General features: G+C 39.5%; 1 protein-coding gene across 1 annotated transcript; it reads right to left on the bottom strand.

Moving 5' to 3' along the window:
• Positions 1-3,607: 3,607 nt before the first annotated feature.
• COMMD8 (COMM domain containing 8) lies at positions 3,608-10,651 on the bottom strand. The gene is made up of 5 exons (XM_016206891.2): positions 10,586-10,651; positions 7,212-7,367; positions 6,463-6,615; positions 5,577-5,732; positions 3,608-4,516 (listed from the first exon to the last, which is right to left on the bottom strand). Exons 1-5 carry the CDS (start codon positions 10,649-10,651, stop codon positions 4,496-4,498), a joined length of 552 nt encoding a protein of 183 aa, XP_016062377.2. The 3' UTR covers positions 3,608-4,495.
• Between the last annotated feature and the right edge of the window lie 6,496 nt (positions 10,652-17,147).

Here is a 17,147-nt window from a genome sequence, read left to right as displayed (position 1 = left end):
TTATCAGCAGGTCCTTGGCCTGCAGTGTTACTGGGGGGTTTAGAGACATCCTACACTGGCTACTGTTTCCAGAAGACAGTTATACAGCGGAAGAAATGAGTGGCCATCAGTTTTATTTAAATTAGAAAAAGAACAAATATATTTGTAGCATGTTTAGGATTTGCTATAAGGATTGTAGGTAATAAGAAGCTAGCGCACCTACCTTCTGCTAGTATCAGCCAAGGCTGGTGGGAAATTGGACCCCTTGTGCACTGTTGGTAGGAATGTAAAAGGGTGTAGTCACTACGGAAGACAGTATGGAGGTTCCTTGAAAAGGTAAAAATAAAACTACCATATGGTTCGGCAGTCCCACTTCCAGGTATTTAGCCAAAAGAATTTGAAACGGGATCGTGAACAGGTATTTGCACTCCTGTGCTCCTTACAGCGTTAGTCACAATGGCCAAGAAGTGGAAACAACTTAAATGTCCATTGATGGCTTAATGGAAAAAGAAAATGTATGTACATACAATGGAATATTATTTTTAGGGCACTGAACTATTCTCTACAGTGGATACTTGTTGTTAAGCATTTGTCAAAACTCAGCACTGACACAAAGAATGAAGCTTAATGTACACAAATTAAAAAATTCATTTAGGAAGTCAAGGGATCCCAGCAAGGAATACAGACGATGGTAAAAAAGTAAATAAAATCTAACTGTATTACAAATATGTAAAACGACCTCACTGAGCGGAGGGAAAAGGTACTGACCTAAGTAACTTTGAAAATGACTGTGGTCTGTAAAACTTAAGGGAAAAGGAAATGCACTGAAGTCCTTCCTAGGTCAAGTTGTTTCCCACAGGAGACAGACGAACAATTGAGATTCTGTGTAGATATACTGGGATGGGACTACTGTGCGAATGGGTGGTGGCTGGTGGGGTCAGGCCCCTCACTGCTGCTAAGGGGAGCAGACTAGAATGGCCCATGTGGTAATGGACTCAGGTTGGAGACATCAGGATGAACTGGTGCAGCTTAATATACATATGGTTATGTAACTATTTATAAATGTGTATACACGCAGGTTAGTTTACACACATATATTTACTTGTTTTGTCAGCTGAGAGGGTCTAAAAGAAACAACTTCCCAGCAGCAATGAGCACACCTAGCTTGGTTTCTAGTACCATTCTTCAGTAAAACGAACCAGGGCTTCTTGGAGAAATGGCTGATTCTAGGACTGCACAGGAAACAGACAACATGAGCCTGGAGCATCTTTGTATGGCCAGAAAGTTAATAAAATAATATAAAAATAGATAAATAAAACCCACACTCCACTGATAACAAAGGGACAAAGGAACCAACTGAGGGAGTTCCCAATGGCCAAAGCTAAAATAATTTTGAGTAATAAAATGAGTATTGGATTATAACCCAAAGTGTAAAATAAATATCCATGAGTCCACACTATATAAATAAATGAATACATTAATAACTAGGAGAGATGAGACAAATCTGTGCAGAATTCCAGATATATACTCTGAACTTGAGAACTCCCCACTCCTTAAGAACAGTATAGGCTACACAGAGTGGCTTCCTTCCAAAGAGTACAGTATAGAAAAAGGAGAAATAAGAGCAACTTTACAGGGAAAAAACTTATCAAGCACTACCTCAGCCAGGTGATCAAAGTGAACGTCATCATAAATCCTGTTAATTGCATGCACCCTTGACAGGATGTGATGTGAATGGCACTTTACCTCTGTAATATTCCTCCCCAAAACCCATAATAACCCCCGTCTAAACATGAGAAAAACATTAAATTCCAGTAGAGGAACATTCTAAAAAATATCTCACTCACACTCCTCAAAACTGACATTATTAAAAACAAGGAAAGTATGGGGGGAAAAAAAATCACAGCAAGAGAAGCTTAAGGAGACATGACAACTAAATATAATATGAATTCTGGAACAGATAAAGGACACTAGGTAAAAATTTAGGAAGGCTGAATAAACTATGGAATTTAATTTAAAGTAATATATTAAGTCATTAATTATAATAAATTAATATTAGATATTATTAATATAAGACATTAATAGTCTGGGGAAATGCATGTGTGGTAGACAGGATCTCAAAACTACTCTAAAAAAAATAAAGTTTCTTTATAGAAAGAAAAGGACAAGTTACAGATTGGGGAAAAATACCTGCAAGACATATATATGATAAAGACTAAAGCCAGGCTATATAAAGAACATCCAAAACTCAGTAAGAAAACAGTCCAATTTAAAAATGGGCAACAGATCTAAGCAGATATGCAGATGGCAAACAAGCACATGAAAAGACAGTATCATTAGTTCTATTAAAACCACAATGATACACCACTATCCACCTATTAGAATAGCTGAAACTAAAGAGACTGCCCATACCAAGTGTTGGTGAGGAAGTGGAGGAGGAACTCGCATAGACTGTGGTATGGAAGGTAAAATGGTAAAATCACTTTGGAAAGCAGTTTGGCAACTTCTTGAAAAGATAAACATAAACCTACCATATGATCCAGCCTTTTCACTCCTATTTATTCACAGGAAAGTTTAATGTCCATATAAAGACATATACAAGAATTTCATAGCATTCATTGTATTGTACTAGTCAAAAATTTTAAACAACCAGAATGTCCATTAGTAAGTGAATAAACAAATCATGGTAAAATTCTACAACAGAACACTTGCCAACAATAATGAACTATTGCTATATGCAACATGAACTCAAAATAATGTTGAAAGGAGCCGGTGCTAACTCGCTCGCTCGCTCGCTCGCTCTCACACACACACACGCGTGTGCGTACATCCTGCATGATTCCATTTACATTAAACCCTAGAAAATGTGAACAAATCAGACTTTCATGGCAGGAAGCAGATCAGGGGCCATCTGGGTTGGGGGAAGGGCGCAGAAGCAGGGGTTACAAAGGAACAGCAGGACACTTTCAGGATTGATGCTCCCCACCTCGATTGAGGTGATGCTTTTCTGGGCGTACATATATCAAAACTTGTCAGACTGTAAACTTTAAACGTGCAGTTTATAGTGTATCAGACTTCAATAAAGCATTCCAATATGCTAATGCAGTGACAATGTGGTGAGAGGGAACAAAGTAGAGTAAGATTTTTTCCTTCTGAGAGGAAGTACTGTTTGGAGGGTTGAAATTCAGAAGGGCCCTATGACAGCATTATTAGTGCTGTTACTGGTCCATAATGGTAAGAAACTTGCACAGGAAGATAAATCAACTACCTCTCTAAGCACACTGTTTAGTTCAGCTGGTATACTTTTTTCCATAACCAAAATTTCCCAGTGAAGAAAGCAGCATATTGATGAACATTCTGGTAGCAGCTCCTCATCTATCACTGACCTGTAATAAGCAGTTCATAGACTGGCATGAGTCTAAGATACATTTTGAGAGCACCATCTAGGTCACACTCCAGTATGCATGAACCTAAGCCTACCCTCATCTGTATGACAAGAACAGTAATAATTGCTCTGGACACCTCAAATAGTCTCATACTCTAATGATCTATAAAGCTTGCAAACAGCAGGTTCCAATTAACTATGTATTATTGCATTATGTAGAAAGTCACTTGAAATAAAGCAATATGTTAAAATAAAATTGTTTTTTATTTGTTCAGAAGGCTTATCTTTAAACTTAACTGAAATTAAAAATAATTTGTTTGCCAATAAACATCCAAAACTGTTAAATTCAGTATTAAGAGTTTATAACAAAAATGGACACATATATCTTACCTGATATTTGAATAGAAATATATACACTACACAATGACATACATTCTTTTTATCAGCTCTTATTCTCCCAGACCCAGAAATATAAGAGTAGCAGTGTTGTTGCATTTTTCCTATGTTCTAATGTAAGATTTTAGTTTCTAGACTTCATAAACTCAAAATTGTTCACACAGATTTACTTTTTTCTTGTTCATGTCTGAAGAGGTTCTTTCTCTAAGAATTTTTACATTTTATAATCTTTCCTTTGAAATATGAGTAAGATATGGAATCTCCTGAGATATATAGCTTATACATTCTTTAAAAGTTATTTTTAAAAAATATCACAAATTAGTCATATATATCCATAATATGCATCCTTGCTAGTCACATACTTCTTTTAGCAAGATTCAAGTTTATTTGTGCTTTGTATGTTTACATTACTTTTGAGCCTATTTTTAGTTTTCAGTAAAACTCTGTATCAATAAAGTTCTCAAATATTTAATAAATGAGGCCGAACAGACATTATGAAAATATAAACTGCTTCTATAGCTTTTTATCTTTAATTTTTTAATGCATTTCCTGTCAACCATGTAATTTCCTGTTCTTTAGGGAAGTTGATAAATTTTTAATCTTTGCCATCTCAACACGGCTGCTTTCTGAGCTCGACATAATAGTATATTGCAGGTTTTCTGAACACACAGTATTCGCTCTGTCATATCAGTTGCAGCAGTGGAATCTGATAATGTTGGTCTTCATTATTTCCAGTTATTTGAACTGCAGGATGACCTTAAAAACAAAGGAGGAAGGGGAGAATCAGTTTACACCAGAATGATGCCAACATCTGCTAAATGAGATGCTTTGTAATCTCTATAAGTGCCTCAAGAATTTATAACAAGTGCACTGCTCAGTAACCGATGGCACATGCCTGTCAGGATCCATGGTTCAGAATCATTTCACTTTTACACCAGGTTCTACCACACACCCCATCAGACATTTAGTCTCGTTCAAAGGCAAGCCAGTACATTTGGTGACTGGGCATGTGGACCAGTCAACGAGGCACCAAAATGGCTGAGTAACTACAGAGTGTGGAGGGAAGCTGAAGTATACCAGGGTTTAAAAAAAGACAGAGCCAAGAAGATTGGTTAGTGGCAAGAGACTGGTAAGAAAACTGACCTCAATAACTGAGACTCGATCACTAGAGAAAATGCTGAGCAATAATGAAAGAAATATACATAACAAAGATAATTATTTTTATTTCTTCCTCACAGCAGCGGTTTCTACCGTTTAAATATTTTTCTCATTAATTGAACATTAGGAATGGTTACTATTATTCAGCCATTCCTTTGTAAATGTAAAGCTTTTAGTCATTTATTAATTCTATCTTGTCTCAACATGATTTTGCCCTAACTACAAGGCATATTTGGTCTCCTGTAGTTAAAGCAATTTTCTATTATTTGTTCAGTTAAATAAGACACTCTTTTCTTCAAAATCATACTATTTTTAATCACAAAAACTCTTCAGAATTAACTAACATCCTAGCCCCAAGATAAAAAAAAAAATTTTTATCATTAATGTGCACTGGAGCAAAACAAATCTAGCCGTTATAACAGCACTATTCTTCTTTCAAAAATAACTACTTGACAAATTATGCTCAAAACTAAGTAATTAAAATTACAAGTTATAATTAATTTAATGTTGAAAAGATACAGAACATAATTTCTGTGCTTGACATAAAATATCAGGAAGAAAAATATTAAAAGCAAACTATGAGTTTTTCTTCATGGCTCTAATGGTATCATTCAAAACTGAAACATTTTAAACCATAAAACAAAATTAAAACAAATACCTTATTAGCTGCTTCCAAGGAATTTATTAGATTCTGCAGCTCTTCTTTGCTCATTTCGATAGAATATGGTTTGACTTCACCATTTTCTTTTACATCTAGATGGAGGTTTAAGAGTGGCGTTTGTAATGTAGCAATCTTGTCACTGGAAAGTGCAAGCTGTTTAAAATGAGAAAAACAGTAATTAATAGGTACTAAACAGGACCATGTTAAATATGCATCAGAGCTTATGAACAACACATTTAAATAAAGTACTCCTGTTCACTGTCAAGTACAGGGAAAGGTGGAAGAACTAAAAAAAAAATAAGCCCAAGCCAAACCAACATATATCTAAAAAACAGAGAGAGAGTGAATAAAAGTGAGAACGTAGATTAGGAAAGAGACAACCAGACAGAAGCAGAAATCTAGAGCGGAGTTATGGCTGGGAAGTACATATGCATCCAATGGGTCTAAGATACGACAACTGTGCTTTATGAAACTCGCTGATCATGACTCTCCTTTAAAAAACATTTTTAAATGCTGTTTTAATAACATTATAGATTTCTCCCTCGAGATAGAATCACATTTGCCAATCTTGGGAAGATTAGAAAGTTCTAGCCAAAAATAAATGTTAAATACATACATACTGCTCCACTATTTATAACATGTAATGATTTATAGCTCCAGTTAATTAAATTTATAATTGTAAAGTTTTATACAAGGTTTGGATATTTATAATATAGTGATGCACAATTAATACAAAAGATATAATTTTAATTATCTTTGATACCTTTATGGGACACTGCATTCTCAAAATAACAGAAATTTTAGATGTGTATTATAAAAAAATAAACATTTCTTCCTATTCAAAAACTGAAATAAAAAACATACTCATAAACAGATTTTTCACCTTTAACTGCCAATCAAAATCCTGAAGCTGTGCAGAGGAAATATCAACTACTTCATTTAACAGAGCCTGCTTAATTTCATCTTTTCTACTTTTCAAGCATTTCATGATAGCTTCTTGATGAGATGAATTCAACTGATTCAACTGCTGAGATATCTAGGAAAATAAAAATAAATGGTTATAAGTGAAAGGTCCTTTCTGTTTAAAATGTAAACACATAGTTGTACTCTCCTTTCACATACCTTTTAAATGGTGGTAAATGAGAAAAAAAAAGAAATACTTCTGTCACCATGAAAAGAATAAGATGAGAATGCATAACCAGCAAACTGGAAGTTTTAACAAATTCTTGCAAAACAAGAAGTAAAGGAAAAGGGCTGAATGATGAAGGGCATGAAAGTGAATACATCCAGAGACTACTAAAAAAAGCTGGTCTAGCTAGATTAATACATCAGAAATGTAAACAACTGTGTAACTGTGGTAATGGGGTGTCAGCTATTTAACTTTAGGTTTTCTTCTATATGATTTAAATGTTTCACAAGTTAAAAAATACAAACCACCAAAAACAAAACAAAACTACAAAAACCCAGAACTTCTACAATCAGATTTTCTACTTACAATAATGAGGCTTTTCTTATTAGCTACTTACTAATGATGGCCCTTGTATTATATAATGTCCTAAAGACCAAGTTAATAAAAAAAATCTGAGCAGCAATTATTATTTATTGTAACATAGAAATTTAGACTAAAGTTACCTCTTCATCAGATAAATTTTTACCAACAATAGCTTTGAAAAACTTGGTAATATCTTCTAGAACATGCATCCATTCTGTGGAATCCCAAACATTCTGATAATCCTGGTGGAGAGGACAAGTTCGGCCGCAAATGCCATCAATTATTTTGTGAAGAAGCTAGAGAGAAAAAAGGAAATAAATGTAATTATGAGTAAAACTGTAAAACAGATTTATCTCCCATGCAGCAAACAAATGTTGGGAGAAGGTCATGTTATCTGCAAGAACAGCTGAGGTTGAAATGTAACCATTTTTAACATTATTTTACTAATTAAAAGTTAGAACTTCACACACAAAAAAGTCTACCATTTTGTCCATGTTCAGGAACTAAAAAGTTATATAGATACACTGTTGTTTTTCCAATGTTACTGAAAGGAAGATGGCCAGTATAAAAATATTTATACCAGTAACTACAACAACAGTGTATAACTCTTAGAGCAAAGTCTTTTCCGGTAGATCTACAGACTTCATTTTCCCTTGCCTCCATTTTTCACAACAGTTATACTTACTTGCTTTGGCCCACTCCAAGGAAGTCCTCAGTACCTTTCTTTTCCTTTTTTTACATTCCTTTTTCTCTATCCTACCTTAATATCAGCAAAGGAAATCCTAACATAGCAGACTGTAGATTTTGGCCCTGGCGGGTTTGGGTCAGTGGTTAGAGAATGAGCCCGTGGACTAAAGGATCCCAGGTTCGATTCCAGCCAAGGGCACGTACTTCAGTTGCAGGGTTGGTCCCCGGCCCTGGCTGGGGCCCATGCAGGAGGCAACCAAACAATGTTTCTCCCTCCCTCTCCCTCCCTCCCCCCCCCCCTTCTCTCTCTTCCACTCTCTCTGAAAAGCAATGGACAAAATATTCTCAGGTGAGGATTAAACAAAAAAAGACTGTGGATTCTGGAATGAAACTGGCCAGCCTGAATCCTAGTCCCACTGCTTAACTAGTTTTGTCAAGCTATTTAAAAGTTCTGTGCCTGTTTCCTCACGTGTAAAATGAGGATACTATCAATACCCTCATCATGTTGTAAGGATTAGATAAGAATACATGCAAATCACTTGGCATACTGCTGGCTTATACAAGGCACTTAAACGTTGCTAGACATTGTTATTATTATTTATTATCACTGTTACTACTACTACTAGTAGTATTATGTTCCATGCCTTTAACATATATTAACTGACTACCTACTATGCCTGCACTATTCTAGGCAAATGATTAACACGGTATTCTTTCTCAGGGGATAGTTATGTCTTATAAGAGTATTTCAACCCAAATAACATTTTAGCAGCATTTTCAACTCTTTTCCCTGGCTCATATTCCACTCCATTTTAAGCAGTAACTCCTTCTCTCTCACACCACACCTATCAGACCAGAGATGAGCAACAGGTGACGCCACTTCTAAACGATGGCTAATGCACTATATGAGTTTCCTCATTTGTAAAATCAGAGAAGAGTTAAGTCTTTTTTTTGATCCTGGTAGGAATTAAGTAAGTTAATTCCCTTCTATCTCCCCCACACTTTCCCCATTAAAAATGGGACAGAGGAAAAAGGAAGGCCAAACTTTAGAACTTATAAAAACTACCACATACCCCTCTTTCACATTATGTAGGCCAAGCACCCATGCCCACCCTTCACCCATAGTAGATGGTACAGAATAGGGACTTATGCAAAGCTGCCCATCACTGACACTAAAGGCCAGCCTACTAAAGCTTGGGATCCAGATGACTGCCCCAATAATAAACTGAGTTTAATTTACATTAATCAATTCCTTTCCTCAACAAAGACTGATCTAAGAAGCACCTTGAGTCAGACACAACTCTCAAGAATTGGTGATATAAAACAAGTATCTACCCTGAAGGAGTTCAGACTAAGACAGAGACCAGCGGCAAGAGGACCAGTTAAGAAGTTGTGTTCAAAGACTTCATAAGGCCTGAAATGTTGGGGAATAGAGATGGTGGGAGTAAAGATATTAACATGTTAATTATCAGCCAGTAGTCTGAGGTGAGTGGGCAAAAAGAATCACAGCTCCCGAAGCTACTGCTGAAGCTCCACATTGCACATATCGCTTTCTTTCATGGGTTGGCAAATGTCCTTCGGGTCTAATACTTGGGGCGCAAAGTTTTTTTGCTTGAAAGCTCAAAGCGGGGAAAAAGAAAAAAAAACACTTCTCAGTCCGATTTTCCTATTATAGCAACCACTGGGTTTTCCTCCTTTCACAGATCACAGTCAAAATTGCGTACTGTCTCCACATTTCTCTCACCTTTCAGACTCACTAAAATTTTTTTGCTGCCTAAAACAATACTTTAAAATGCCAATGCCTTTGGTAGTAAGGCTAAACACAGGAGCACCGCATATAAAGACCTGAGCCCCCTGACTGCTGCTCACCCGCCTGGCCTTCGCCTCCCTCCGCTTCTCGCTCAGAATTTCAGCAGGTCCCCAAAGCGACCCTCGGCAGGGAGCGCGGGGGAGGCGCTTTCCGCTTCTAGCCTTTGCAGCTCCAATTCCTCTGAAACACTCTCTCCCCTCCAGCCTGTCTGGTTCCTGCTCATCCTTCAGGGCTAAACCTAGAAATCTAGACGCTCTCCTGCCAGCCCCTCCAACTCTGGGGTGCTACGCCGCCCCCAAGCTCACCACTGGAAAACTCTGGGCTTCCTGCCGGGGCGGCCAGCTCGCCCGGGCGCAGCTGGGTCGCATCCAACACCTCACAGCCCCACCGGCGGCCGGCGCGCAGCGGCGTCGGGGAGACGCGGGCTGGACGGCTGAGCGAGGCCCCCCGCGGCTCCTCACAGGCCGGGTTCCGCGCAGGCTGGCAGCCAGCGCCCGTGCCACCGCCAGAGGGAAGGGCCGCCCGGTCACTGGTAGCCCTCACTTTTGTTCCGTTTCCCTCAAGGGGCCAGGTATGCTTCCCCGGGGCACCGGGGCACCCCGGCACCCAGCACTGTGCCTACAGGGAGGCAGCATTTGGGAGGTTAGTGTTGGGTAAATGAGTGAAACGTGGGTGAGAAGCGGCAAACCACCGGCTCCACGACCTGAGTCTGAGAGGCTGCGCCGCGGCCTCGCGGCCGCCGCAGGGCCTCTGGGTCCGGGCCAAGCCGGGGAGCAGACGGGCCGCCACCAGGGCGCGGCCTCGGGAGAGGGAACCGCAGGCGGCGGCACGGAGGCGGAGCCCCCAATCTCGGCCTCCACAGCTCCCCGGGAGCGGCAGGGGGCGGCCACCCGAAATCACGCCCCTGGCCCTCCCTTCCTTGGGCCGCGAACCCAGCCCCGCGAAGGCGTCTCGGGGGGACGGGCCTGACCCCCAGGACAGGACATCCTGGAGCCCGACCCCGCGCCGCCGCCTCACCTGCGGGCCCCGCTCCGCGGGAAGCTTCTGCAGCCGCCAAAGAGGCGCCCCTTCTTCCGGCTCCATCCCGGGAGAAGCCGGGGCCCGGGTCACGTGACAAGCCGGGGTCGCGCCGTCCGCACGTGACTCTCGGGCGGCGCGGCCCCGGCCCGCAGGCGCGGCGCTCTGTGCGCGTGCGCAGAAACGCAGGCCCGTCTCTCCCTGGGGAAGGTGCTTCCGCCGAGGAGACCGCGCGCCGCCGCCGCCTCGTTCCTTTGAAGATGAAGCCGCGCGCATCTCGAAGCGGTTTGAGGCCTTGTTCAGTTCTGCCGAACCTTCTGCGCTCTTTAGAGGGGCAACCGTATTTGGGGGTGCCCAGGGCCTTGACATTCATGTCTTACTAAAGTATCCTGATTTGGAAGGTGGATTAAATAAAGGTTTACAGTGGGTGAGATGCTTCTTAGGGTAATTCCTGAGACGGTACTATTTTCATCCCATTTCCAAGTAACAAATAAGAGAGACCTCACTAAGGCTGTCATTTTTTATTTTTATTTTTTTAGTTGATTTTGGAGAGAGAAGGGGAGAGGACAAGAGAGACAGAGAGATCAGTGTGTTGTTCCCCTTACGCATCATTGGTGGCTTGCTGTCTGCCCTGCTGGGGATCGAACCTGCAACCTTGGCTTAAGGACCAGGCTCTAGCCAACTGAGCATCCGGCCAGGGCCCACTAGGGTTGTCACAGTTAGCAAGTAAAATGCCCAGGTGCTCAGTTAAATACAAAATTTCAGATAAACAATGGATAATGTTTTGCTATAAGTGTGCCATAATGATTGCATGGGGCGTACTTATACCAAAAATGTACTGTTGTTTATCTGAAATTCAAATTTCATTGGGTGTCCTGTTTTTAATCTGTCAATCCTAAAAGTCACTTACCTGAGCTAAGAGGCACAGCCTGAAGTCAAAATCAGTCAGATTCTAGAGCCATACTCAACATTGGACTAATCCTAAAACCCAAACAGCTTTTCTGTAATTTGTCATTATTACAATTATTCCTTTAATCAGGTGCTGGAGAATTCAGCAGTCATAAGAGAGTCCCCGCCATCCAGAGTGCGCAATGAGGAAGAGACAGAAACAGGAATGACAGTCTAATACAAATTTAACTTTTAAAAATGCTGCAAAGTAATGAAGCATACCATAGAGGAGAAAGTAATTATTTTAGTCTGAGGGCTATGCAGAAAAAAATTACTCACTAGTGACATCCTTTAAGGTGTAGCTCAAAGTCCCTTTCTCCACTCTGTGCCCACCTCTTGGAGGTGAAAGCAGTTTCTCCCTCTTCTGAATTTTCGTGACTGTTCCTCATTTAAAATATCACTTTCTAGTTCTCAATAAGGTAAGTATGTACAACTCTTGTTGTCCCAGGTGAAACATAATTGTCTTAAGACATTTTGTCGTTGTGCATAGGAGCTTCCCAAGTAATATTTAATAAATGAGGAGTGATCTGGAAAACTATCAAATTTATGTCTGCTAATAAGTATACTGAAGACAACGCCTGTTTTCTAAGACAAAACTAAATTTTACATATTGTAATAGTTGCAAAAAATATTTATCAGAAATTTACTATATGCCAAACAAGTTATATATTTTATCTTATTAATCCTCTCTTACATAATCCTGTGTATTATGCCAACTTTAAAGATGAGGAAACAAACTTGGTGAAGTAGTATCGAACTTGTCCAAGGTCACATAGGTATTAGTTGCAAAGTCACTGGTAGTTTGGAACTGGTGGTCTCCGTTTGTGTGCTTCACTGGCCCTAATGAAGAAGGAAAGGCATTGTAAGGTGATGTGACTTACCTAATACCATACAATAGATTACTAAAAGCAGGGCACAAAATTTAGTCAGAGGACAAAGAATTAGGTCCTGATTCCTCTTTCAAGCAACACCGGATACCAAGAAGAATTTGTTTTTTCTTTGGAATTTGGTTGTAACAAAATTTAACTTTTAACAAATATAGCTAAAATAGCCCACAAATTGAGAGAGCTTAATATTTGCTTTTTGATTAGTAAGAGGATGCTCTTACATGTGTAACACAGGAAGTTTTCAAGACGTGTTTCTGTCTCTTCTAGACCTGTTTATGCTAGTGTTCTAGTCCCCATCTTCCAAATTTTAATTGTAATGATAGTTAAAATCGTGGAGCTAAATTAAAGTTCAAACCCAAACTCTGCAAATTACTATCTGTATAATGGTAGGTGAGCTGTTCCACCTCTCTGTGTCTCTGGTTCCTCATTTTAATTGGTTATAATGACAGCACAGAATTTACAGAGACGTTGTTAGTTCATGTACGTAAAGTTTTTGAAATGAGTCTGACCTGGCACATAGAAAACATTAGATTCCCTTCTAAGTGGCCTTCTTCCCTATTTTCCAGCCAAAGGCCAGTGGTTTCCAGGAAGCAGGATGTTGGACAGTCTCAGCCTTGAGAATGTGATCTGCCTCTAAAATTCATCTAGGCTGCTATAGAGTGCTGGATAGGAAATATAGGCCAGTGATCACAGAAAAACCTCACTGGATATATTTGCCGAGCTGAAACTAGAATTCAAGCTGGCTGTTTGTGGGACTGTTAATTTGGTACTTCTTTCTCAAGTTATTTGATTGGTTTTGTTGTTGTTTTTAATTTTAAGGTAGAAGGAAGGAAGAGTTTTGTGCACCATGCCTTGGGAGAGTCACTTATTCACTCATTTTTTTAAAACAATTATTGGTTAAACATCTACCAAGCAGAGAACATTAATTTACTATCTAGTTGTATCTGGTGTAGGGGGTTGGGGGGTGGTCCTCAGGTAATGAACAAATAAGCAATTAAGATAATGTCAGCTTTTGAGAATGTCTTAGAAAAATGAAACAGGGTAATGTAATAGAGAGGGATGGTGGAAACATATTTTAGCTTGGTCAAGGAGTAACTTGCCAAGAAGTGGCATTTCTACTAAGGCATGTAGGATGAGAGGGCGACATTAAGGCAAACATCTGGGGAAAGAGAGTTGCTAGTAGAATACAGAGGCCCTGAAGCAGGAGAAAACCTGCCTTATCTAAGACAACAACCAAATAGCCTGTGTGGTCAGATTGTAGTGAGCAAGGCAAGAGAGGCAGAGATGGGTACTGGAAATACCGGGGAAAACACTTGTAAAGTATATGATTGCCTAACCACTATACTGTACACCTGAAACCAATACAAAATAATATTGAATGTAAGCTGTAATTGAAAAAAAATACTTTTCAAAAGATTAAAAAATAGAAGTAGATATGTCAGAGACTTAGATTTCAGTCAGTGAGCTGCCATGAGCTAGCTTGCATTTTTAAACAGTTATACTCAAGAAAACAGATTTATTTTGGAAAACTAGATCTCAGGAGCAAAGTGAAAGTGGGAGAACCAGCTTAGAGGATATGCCAGACTAATCCTAACTAATATAGGCATTAAACTTAATATGACTTAATTTGCATCCACAGACTGTTGAATCCTAGGAGCTTAGATGATGGGTGGTGTCAGGGGGAACCATGTACAAATGGAAAGACCCAAAATACATTTTGGAGCTAAGATCTACAGGACGTGATATTAGGCTGGCTGCTTTCTACGAGTGGGAGAGAGTAGAAGTAACATTCAGATCACAGAAGAAGGTAAAGCATGTGTTCTCTGATCTAGCTTGAAACCAAGGTTTCAGGCCCTGACTGAGCCATAAACTGTAGCTGCCACATTAGGGAAAACTTTTGAGGAACCGTGTGGTACAGTGGTTAAGAGCACAGGCTCTAGAGTCAGAGACCTGGGCTCTCATTCTATCTCTGCCATTTACCAGCCACATGACCTTGGGTAAATTCTCTGTATCTCAGGTTGGTTTTACTGAAGATGGGGATGAAGCTACCACCCACCTAATAAAGTTGTGAGGTTCAAATGGAATAATGCTTACAGTGTGTTCAGCATAGCACCTAGAATGTAATTCACCCCCAGTAAAGGTTAACTGTTGTTTTTAGCTAGCAGTAGTAGTGTGGAGTCCTGGGAACAGTGAAACACTCACACATGCACCCTATGCTAATGGGCCTGGTGAGGTGCCTTGATAAGGAAAGTTAATGAGAAAAATGGAGCTGACTCATCCCTGTGAACTCCCATAAATCTTGGACAGGGGGGAGATGGATTGTACACAAGCTGAGAGCCATCATAATTTGGGCATTGTGGCACAGACTACCATTTGTCCCCCAATATCTCTTCTTTGTGTTACAGGTTGAATTCTGTCCCTGCTAAAATTCATATGTTGAAGTCCTAAGCCCCAGTACCTCAACCGTGACCTTATTTGGAGACAGGGTCTTTCCAGACCCTAATCAAGTTAATGTGAGGGTATTCGAATGGGGCCTAATCCAGTATGATCGGTGTCCTAACAAAAGGGGGAGATTTGGACACAGAGGTGCACACAGAGGGAAAGCAGTGTAAGAGGCATAGGGAGATGGCTTGGCTCTCCAAGCCAAGGAGAGAAGCCTGGAGGAGATCCTTCTCTCATGGCCCGCAGGAGGAACCAATCCTGCAACACCTTGATTTTTGCTCTAAAACTAGCCAAATCTTATCTGAACTCATCCTCCTCTTCCAACTCCATGCTAAATGTAACCAATTACAACCAAAATACATTGACAATTATCTATTTTCCAATCCTGTTGCCTAGAACTACAGTCTCAGCATGGGTTCTGCTTTCCAAATTGTCAAAGGCACTGCGCAACATGAATCCTAGCTTTCAGGCTGCTGCCAACCCCTAACTACCTATTTTAGGTTGTGGTTCAGCAGTCTTTCACTCATACAAATTTCGGCATTAGGCAGAGAAGGTTAACTACCTTAACAATAGATCTAAAACATGTTCCCTTCAAATTATGATAAACTAATCACCCTTTTTCATTCCAGGGACATTTTTGGGTAAAGAAAGAGCAAAGCATTCTTTCAACTGTGAAGAAAAAATTTTGTTTCTTTGACTCTCCTTTTTACCAGATGCCATGTACCCATATAATCGTTTCATGTAGACTCTTGACCAAGATTTAGGGAGCACTTCTGTTCCACAGGGTTACTCTGGAAATTTCTATTCTGCATTACTGTGTGCTGAGTCTTAGTAGTAAATTCTAAATGACTTTCCTTTGTCCTTAAATTCTGGGGCTCCCTACTTTCACCCATGAACTGACAACATTAGCTTCAGTGATTATAATTTCTGACACATGTTCAAGGAATCAAGAAAAACTGTTCATTATTCAGAGTTTATGGCATCCTCTAATAAAAGAAATGGTCTGTGGCTTTCTACACCTAGTCAGTCAGTTCAAACCTGCTTTTTAGGTCATCTTATGACTTAAAATTGACTAATTTCTTCACTTTCGTTAGATATGTTACAATACAGATATGCTTAGTGATTTGCATTGCAATCTATGTACAATTCTTCTTGTTCATAAATTGTTGAGAGAAAAGGGCCTTCAAGTTCAAATGAGTTTTATTGTCATCACCATACAGGAAATATTTAAATGTTACATTGGCTTTGGTTCTATTGCATTGAAAGAAGTTATAAAGAGCTAATCTGTAAAGATTTGGGAGGTATTGGGTTTGATCTTGTCTGTATAAACTCTGATAGATTTTGCTGCCTAGAAAAAGTTTCTTAGAAAGTCAGTTGGATAAATCTCTCGTTTCATTCTGGTAAGAAATTGAAGGCCTGTGTTTTTCTTTCTGAGCTGTATACATAATTTAGAAAGGCTTTTAACAGCTCTTTATTCCATATTTTGTTTATCAAAAATACTCTTATTTCAAGCCATCTGAGTTCTCCATTAAAGAGTTCTTTGAGAAAAATAGACATTTTGATTTTAAAAGGACAGTAGAGATCATACAGGAGTTACTTCAGTGTGCCACTAAAGAATGCAACATCTTAAAAGCTTGGAAATTGCTCTGTTCGAGTGAGATACTTGAGTGAACTGCAATTTTGGGCCTTAGACATAATGCACTGTAATCTACACAATGTCCTCAGGGGTTGGCAGTCTTCGCTGATGGCATGTCAACTGCTCAATTAGTCTTTCTGATGAAGGTTCCCGTGCCTGTAAGACCTCCCTTTTCTCAGTTGCCACCTCTTTTAATCACTGTACTGAAAGGCTCCACATCTGTGAGCTGTTAGGATTTCAGCCAGTGATTCTTAATCAAGAAGATAGCACATTAGAGTCACCCCAGGAAATTTTGACTGATAATAATTTTTCAGTTGAAATGTGCTACACTTTTGTTTTTTTAAAATAGTTTTGTAACTTATACACCATAAAATCCTGCCATTTAAAGTATGATTCCTTGGGGTTTCATAAATTTATACAGTCATGCAATCATCACCACAATATACATTGTTAAAATACAAAAAAAACAACAAAAAGACACCACCACACATACACACACACACACACGCCACAGCCTATATATGTGTATCATTTAAAAAGGTCTGGAAAGTTACACAACTTATACTTACAGATCCTGGAAATGGGACTTGGAGTAGTGCTAAAAAGGATCTGTAATATTCCATTAAAGAAACAAGAGCTTGAAGGCACA

The sequence above is a fragment of the Miniopterus natalensis genome, chromosome 1 (assembly GCF_054644295.1).
Source record: "Miniopterus natalensis isolate mMinNat1 chromosome 1, mMinNat1.hap1, whole genome shotgun sequence".
Classification (NCBI taxonomy): domain Eukaryota; kingdom Metazoa; phylum Chordata; class Mammalia; order Chiroptera; family Miniopteridae; genus Miniopterus; species Miniopterus natalensis.
This window is presented reverse-complemented; position numbering and strand designations above follow the sequence as displayed.

What these genes read in the sequence shown, in the direction of transcription:
- COMMD8 (XM_016206891.2), bottom strand. Translation starts at nt 10,651, where the DNA reads ATGGAGCCGGAAGAAGGGGCGCCTCTTTGGCGGCTGCAGAAGCTTCCC. An exon ending in AAAATTTATCTGATGAAGAG is followed by an intron (nt 6,616 to 7,211) that starts GTAACTTTAGTC and finishes TTATTTTCCTAG; the next exon opens with ATATCTCAGCAGTTGAATCA. An exon ending in CCTTGGAAGCAGCTAATAAG is followed by an intron (nt 4,517 to 5,576) that starts GTATTTGTTTTA and finishes TTTGTTTTTAAG; the next exon opens with GTCATCCTGCAGTTCAAATA.